At 37.2% G+C, this 7,500-nt stretch overlaps 1 protein-coding gene across 11 annotated transcripts in view; it reads right to left on the minus strand.

Annotated features, from left to right (window-relative positions):
• Positions 1-7,500, minus strand: part of FOXP2 (forkhead box P2) — a 407,335-nt gene that overhangs the window by 37,024 nt on the left and 362,811 nt on the right. For all 11 annotated transcript variants that reach the window (XM_050324245.1, XM_050324243.1, XM_050324237.1 and 8 more), the window contains 2 exons: positions 4,430-4,517; positions 1,920-2,003 (listed from right to left, as the gene is read on the minus strand). In XM_050324245.1, coding sequence (XP_050180202.1) covers positions 1,920-2,003; positions 4,430-4,517 — 172 coding nt within the window. The remainder of the gene's footprint in view (positions 1-1,919; positions 2,004-4,429; positions 4,518-7,500) is intronic.

Below are 7,500 nucleotides of genomic sequence, written 5' to 3' on the forward strand. Positions count from 1 at the left end.
GTACAGTGTATAAATTTTAGGGGGGGGGAGTAGTATTGACCACTCTTCTTTCAAACCAATTTGAGGCCAGCAGTGCAGCTCACCACTTCAGATATCTCTAGTTCCAAAGGGAACTTTAAACTGTGGTTTCATTTTAAATCGCTCATCTAAGATTCTGTATTAATTGCCCACCATCAAACGCAATTAGCAATTCTTTCATGTGTGGTTTATGTAATGTAATACTTCAATTACATTATTCATTCAGGTTCTGTTTTGGATTATAGGCTGAAAATTCTTTATTAGTGTAGATGTAACCATGCTGCTGGAGTTTTAAAAAATTTACTGATTGAATAATTAATTGGAAAAGAACAAGCTGCAGATTCCTGATGGATTTATGAGACAATTATTCTGTCTTGTGATTATCTACATTATACTATAGGAAGGAATGAGAAAAATAATCTTACTGAAATGAGACAGTGGCTTAAAACTCTAAAGAAACAATATTCTCAAAATTTTGATAGACTACAGATCACCTGGGGTTAAAATAATTAAATAGTAAAAATGTGTTCTGAAAACCTTTTCCCACACAGTTCAGCAGCATTTGGTATCTAACCTGAATTGCTCGAGAAGCTGCGTGAGAGAAAAACTTCACAATGCATTAAAATGTAAAAAACACTCAGATTACTTTATTCATATATATTCTACATATACTAAAATTAAAGTTTCCAAATGCTTTTCCATAGTAGATAAAGGAAACAAAAAAATTCAAATTTAATTGGGCTAATGAAAGCAAAAATAATGCATCTAAATTTTCTCTCACAAGTGCAGGGGTTAAGGAAATGCCAACACTTTTTTCATTCATCACCAGGTTATGAAGTGTGCCCTCAAACAAAGATTTTCTTTGAAGTACGTGGAGCTGAAAACACAAGAGACGGAGCATGCTGTCCTTCTACGTAAATATTAACTGGGCATGATATGCAAGTGTGCTCTTTAAAACAGATTATGTTCCTTATGCCTACATTTCTAGACTTTTATATCCACAGATTTTCCTCAATACCCCAGCACTTCATCTTCAAGTACTGGTATATCCTCTTCATACTGTACATACAAAAGTTACTGTCATGGTTAACATTAATGAACAGTTCATGTTTCACACAGCTTCTAGTATAAGTGCAGTGCATCTAAGCACAGTAAATTTTAAGTATTGCAATGCCTGACACCTGACAGTACACCACTGGACCTGCATCAGACGGTATTTTTGCTTATATGAAACCACACTGAGTTTAAGGGAGTTTGAACCTGACTGCAGATTCAGCTGCACAACTGGGGCTCGACGCAGCGCTGTGGAGTGTCTGGAAGCAACGGTAACTTTTCAGTACCTGCACAAACCCCAATAGCATCAATCACAGTGGATGCACAACACTGCAGCCTTGACAAAAAATGAGCAAACCCCTGGCGTTTACGACTCTTTCAATTCACTGAATAAAATAACATTTCTGTTCATTTAAGAATAAAAAGTTGTTTATTTGTGTCTCCTATTTGTGTAACTAACTTGAGAAATTTTCTAAGCACCTAGATTCATTTTACATTTATTTTTTACTGCCACTAAACTTCAAATCTTTCAAAGTGGATTTCCTTTTAATATCTGTAAATATATCACGAAAACATATTCTCTCTAGTTTCAATCTCAAGGCAATGATTTGGATACTTACAGGTGTACTTTGTTTAGTGTCACCTATCGTGTAGATTGGATAGATTTTGTAAAAGATAGCATTACTTTTAAAGAAACGTACAATTTGACAAGCTATTGCATTTTACTTTCATTCTATTGCCACATTTTTTATCACACTCATTGTTTTCCACTGTCACTAAATTGTTCATTTTCTTAGCCTGCTACATTCGTAGAACTATTTACTGTTTATAAAGCAATATGCACTTACAGGTTTTGGAGATGGCTTGGGCTCCGAGGGTCGCATGTGCAAGTGGGTCATCATTGCTTGAAGACGTTCGCGTTCTTTAGAAAGCTGTTAAGAAAGAGTGAGATCAGAAGCATTTTAGAAATGACTGATACAGCTATTTCACTGCAGTGATACATCTTATCATGGAGCTTGTCTTGGTGTAATGATTCCTACATATAAAAGTCTGTGTCAGTAGAAACTTATCTAAGAGGAAATGTAACTTTGGGCATGGAAAGAAAGAAAAAAAAACCAGAAAACTTTTATAGCCTTTCATATGTTAAAAGGTCAGAGAAAACAAATAGCACTTCATCTTTTTGTCAATAAGAGAATTGAGGTCACAGTTGCCTCAACAGTAACAAGTTACTAAGACCATAAATTAGAAGGCCCATAGAGTCTCTTTAAAGTCCTGTGGACACTGTTAGCAATGGACTAGTGCCAACAGCTGTGAAGGGGTGAAGGGTCCTCAAAGCACAGTGCCTGCCAGGATTGACTACACACTTCATCCTTTCCCACTGAGGTCCAGTTAGTGCCCCCTGCAATCTGCCATCATCAATCTAATTCAATAGAGTGACAGAGCCTAGGCAGTGTGAAATGCTGAACTCTGCCATCAAGTCGGCATCGACACTGCACTGTGTCTCATTACAACTGATGGACCCTACTTCACTAGCAGTCAGACAAAGCAAAAAATGGCATAATTGGTCACACTGCAAGCTAAATCTTCACTTGGACTGTTAGATTACAGCCCAGCCTTTGTAAATGGTAAACAGTTCTCAAGCAGCCCTTATGCTGCCTTTAGAAAACATCTCATTACTCAAACCTCTACTTTTTCCTAACTTACACGATTTTCTGACCATATGCTATGTAAATATTTGTAGTTTCAGACTCAAACAAGTTACCAAATTAAAGGCAAAAAAAGAAAGAGGAGGAACTGTTTGAAATATGTAACTTGTTGACAAAAATAGCAGGACATAAAAGAGGAAAATACACCCTATAACATGAAAAGAATTTTTTTCCCCAAAAACTAGGTTCCAAGAAGAAATGCTCAAAATTTTATTCTATAGACTTGACTCTGGATACCACAATATGATTACAACATTAATTGCAATAAGAATCACTTGGTATTTAATATTACCAGTTTCTGGAGAGTTCTTGCTCAAGAGTTACACCTGTAGACTGAGATTGGACTAAGGAAAACAACTTGTAAGTAATTTTAAGAGAGGAAACTATCTTTATTACTGCATATATTTTCAGTATTCTGGATATAATTTCATCAGTGCATCTCCAATTGAACATTTGAGGCAAGGGGTGGGAAGAAGGTTTCTTCACATTGTGTGGCTTCATACTATGTGTGTGACACTTTAGAGACATGGTATTTGCTGTGATGTAAATTCCTAACAAACAAATCAAGCTAAAACTATGCTGTGAATATTATAAAACAAACAGCAGCTTTACCTGGGTTTAAAAATCTTTCATTTTAAGGCAAATGAAATTTTTCTGTACATTATTGTACAATCCTCTCACTGTCTTGGGTTTCCAGCGTTAAAATAAAAAAATACCCAAAGAGTTTGCCTTGGCTGAAAGAAGAACAAGTATTCTTTTAAGAAAGAGAACCGTGAGACAATATGCTAAAAGGTGAGAAAGGTGAAACGTGCTTATCCTTCTTTCTCCAGGTATGGCAAGCAACAGAGACAAAAATCTCAGTTCCTTGCTCAGTTCCGTGTCTCTTGAGCTCCTCTGACTGGTCCCCAGAGGGGACAGGACTGCTGAGAGATGCCTCCACTATGATTGCTGTACGGGCAGGAGGGGGCAGCGTGGTGTAAGTGTCCTGCAGAGTCACTCCTGAGGCCTCCTGCCCAACCTTGGTGGCCTGATAAATGTAATCTCAGTACTGTGAGACACCAGGGATACTCATCACTTCTTGCATAAGCAGAAGGGAGCATTCACATACATGCAGTGACCTCTAATGGTTAGAGCATGTACAGGGCACTGGAGTCACACAGTTCCAGGTGTGGGACTCTCCCTGAGTAGGTCTGACATTATACCTTCTGCTTGCAGAAAAAATGCCTACTGACAGGCTGGGAGTACTTTTGGGTGGAGATATCCTCTGCTACTCTTTAATCCTGCAGAATGGCATAGACAAACACCAGAGGTCAGAAGGGGAAGCAGGAAGAGGGGTCCAGATCCAGTGTTTCAAGAACTGAAGATGGCTTGGATCCAGTCTTTGCTCCAGGGACTGCATTTTTTGTTCATGATGAATGGCACTGGAGTCTCAGTTCAAGCAAAATATTGTAGACAATCTTGATCTTAGATAATTATTGCATAATTTATAATGTGAAAAATCTTTAAATAAAAAATCCCACTTGTTCATGAGTATCAACAAATTTCATGCAGGAAGCATATGGCTTTAAGCTAGAGTCACTAATGCAAGTGTATTCAATTTAGTTTAGGTTGATAGTAAATAAGTAGTAGGATAATACATCCATGTAACAAACCTGTATTTCTAACTGCTGAACCACTTGCATTTGCACCCGACACTGAGCAGTGCTCCTGTCATCCAACGCATGTTCATTGTTAAGGTGCCTAGAGAAGCAAAGAAGACAGTATTAAGATGAGGAAAATGTCTTTTTAAGTCCATTTTTCTCTCCTGTACATATGGTTTCCATTATGCAAAAAGACCTAATCAGAGCATGCCTTATACAAAACAATACAAAATAACAAAATTGATTATTTCATTTAGTTCTACAAAATTTCTCAGTGATGAGTCAGATACCAGTTCCTATCTCCCAGATCACATATGCCATCTAAAGGCCAGTGTAACCAGTTATGGATACTCTTTAGAGTGACTGAACAGATTTCCACTTCCTGTTGCTGATGCAGATAAAGAGAATCATCTTACAAATGATTCTCCAAAAAATGTAATTGCTTTTAGGCTACTTGAACTACTTTGAATTAATGCAGAGTTTGTTAAGGTTTCTCTATCTGCTCTTCTTTAATCCTTAAGTAATGACAGAAGATCTGCTACCCGTTCCCCAAAACAGAGCTGTAGAGGAATATCCAATTTTCAGTGCAGTTTCTAGAAGCAGCCTCTGAGGATGATGGAAGTGATTGGGCACCCCAGTATGAGGAAGAGTGTGCAAGATAAAGGCAGGGGAAGGGCCAACTACACACCTTACTAATACAGCAAGCCTCCTGGGAGAGATTCAGGGTGTGCATGCCAGTTCAGCAAAACAAAACCACACTCTGCAACAGGGACAGAGGACCTCAGTGAAGAGCTGCCCATAACTTAAGTTCAGCCCAGACCTAAGTGGCTGTTCCCCAGAGATTTCAATCAAGCATAACTTTACAGAGATCATTTAATAATGCTTTTTGTAGGACAATGTTTTCATTTTATTCTCTCTCTCTTCCAGGATCAAAGAAGTCCCTTTTTGAGCTTTAAGAGTGTGTTTGCTGCTCCACTGAGAAGAAATCATAAGGATCAGGCTAAAGAAGAAATGGGAGCAAAAGGGTTCTGCATTTGAATGTGGATTTACTGGCTCTTTCCACTGTAGGCATGAGTGGTAAGCTTTGCAAGGACTATTGTCAGGGATGGTCTATCTCACAGTTACAGTAACTAAGTTATCTGTGCTGTGGAGGAAATGTATCTTCTCCCTTTTCTTTTCTAGTAGAATTAACCAGAGAACTATGTAGTCATTCGATTGCTAATCTATGGGAAAAATGTGTTCATCAGAAACAGTGGAAAATCAGAGGGGACTGTATTTCACTTTTACTAACATTTGCCACTTTTTATTTAAATCGTGACTTCTCAGTTTTAGGACCCAATGACAAGGTTTTAAGGTCAGCAGAATACAACAGGTTCTGCTATCCTTGCAACAGGCATGGCTGGGGAAGAGATTGTGAAAGGTATTTTTAATTCTTTTAATAAAAAGTTGTTTAAAGAGTGGACATGTAGCTTGCTTGGTAGTTTATGCTAAGTACAAGCATCACCAAGGACACATTTCCTTTATGTGAGTCATAAAACCTATAATTTATTTATTTTTGAAGGAACTGACTTCATTCCCCCCCATTGATGCAAAAAATGCAGTCAGTTTAAAAAGCAGGTAATTGCTCAGAATGTACCATTCATTTGTTTTTTGAAATTTTGATTCCAAAGAATTTTACTCCCTCAAGTACACAAGCATGATAGTGCACAGTCTGTAAATGTAATGGTTTAATGTTTTCAATTAATGGGGTACAAAAGTGCCAGAAAAAGGTCTGAAGACAGATTTTATCTCAGTATCATTACCGCTCTCACCAGTACACTGCGCTTCCACGTGCACGTACGCTCACCTGCATATGCTCACAGGTATACGTGGATAACACGAGACTAAGCAATAGTGTAGGTATAAAAGATCTCCCAGTCCAAGTTTGAGGTTACTGTGTACTCATGATTATTTATCAGTTGTTACAACACCATATGTTTGCATAACACCTTACAAAATAGATACAGATACAGTCCTTGCCCTGAGGAACTTTAAATGTAGCAGCAGTATGCAGTGTGGGAGAAGAAAGTCCAGTAAAATGTAATTTCAATATGATTACACGATAACTTAGGAGAATGTTCCAAGTTTCTTGAGAGTTAACACAGTAATCTTCGGAAACTCATGAGATATCCGCATCTTTTATACCATGCTTTCATGTAATGTGGTTACTTGTGCTGTGCATTTCGGAGAAAAGCTACTTTATGGAAACACTAAAAGTGTAAAAATTGTTTTAAGAATTATTTTTTCTGATCTTTCTTGCCTGTGAAGTAGGCTTGCTTTATTTATCATGCAAGTATAGGCAATGTAGTGAAAGAAGAACTAGGTCTAATACATTTTTAAAACCCTCTAAAATAACTTTTCTCTGTATAAAGTTGCTGTACTTTTAGGGTCTAATATGCTGCAATCTGCCAAGGCAGACACACATTGTTTCCTCCAGAAGACTGAAAATAACTCCAGAGGTTTTGAAATTTTTTTGTTTGTTTGTTTTGTTTTTCTTGTCATGCCTTTTAAGTTATATACAAGATGTGCTGGTCAATTTTCATATTTCATCGGCATAGTCCTAATCTTTTATTTTTTCTCCATCTTTCAGTAATCCCATGTTAACTTGATTTTCTTAACTGTTTTAAGGTGAGAAAATATCTTGGAGGACTGAAAAGTGATCCTGAAGAGCTGAATTATTGGTTTGAAAGTGTAAAGTAGACTGTGCAACACACATGCAGCTTATTCCATAATTTTGCTGCTTATTCCACTGTTGAAAGAAACAGGATTTTCTCTTGATTATATTTGCAACATATTAGGAATTAAGAAAGCAAATTATGAACTACACATAGCATTAGGAAGCAGACTGAAATGAATGAATTACTGATAACTGAACAATATAAAAATACAGCGTGTTCTAAAAGAGGTAGATAGGGGATGATATATTCTAGGAACATGCTGGAATAAATATTGAAGTGAGTCAAAATGTACTTTTTTTTTTTTTCCCAAACAGATTTGGAGTCTGCAAAGCAAAAGATAATACACCATTAGAGGAAAGAAGAGAG

The sequence above is a fragment of the Myiozetetes cayanensis genome, unplaced genomic scaffold (genome assembly GCF_022539395.1).
Source record: "Myiozetetes cayanensis isolate MyiCay16 unplaced genomic scaffold, myiCay2020 scf3, whole genome shotgun sequence".
Taxonomy (NCBI): Eukaryota; Metazoa; Chordata; class Aves; order Passeriformes; family Tyrannidae; genus Myiozetetes; species Myiozetetes cayanensis.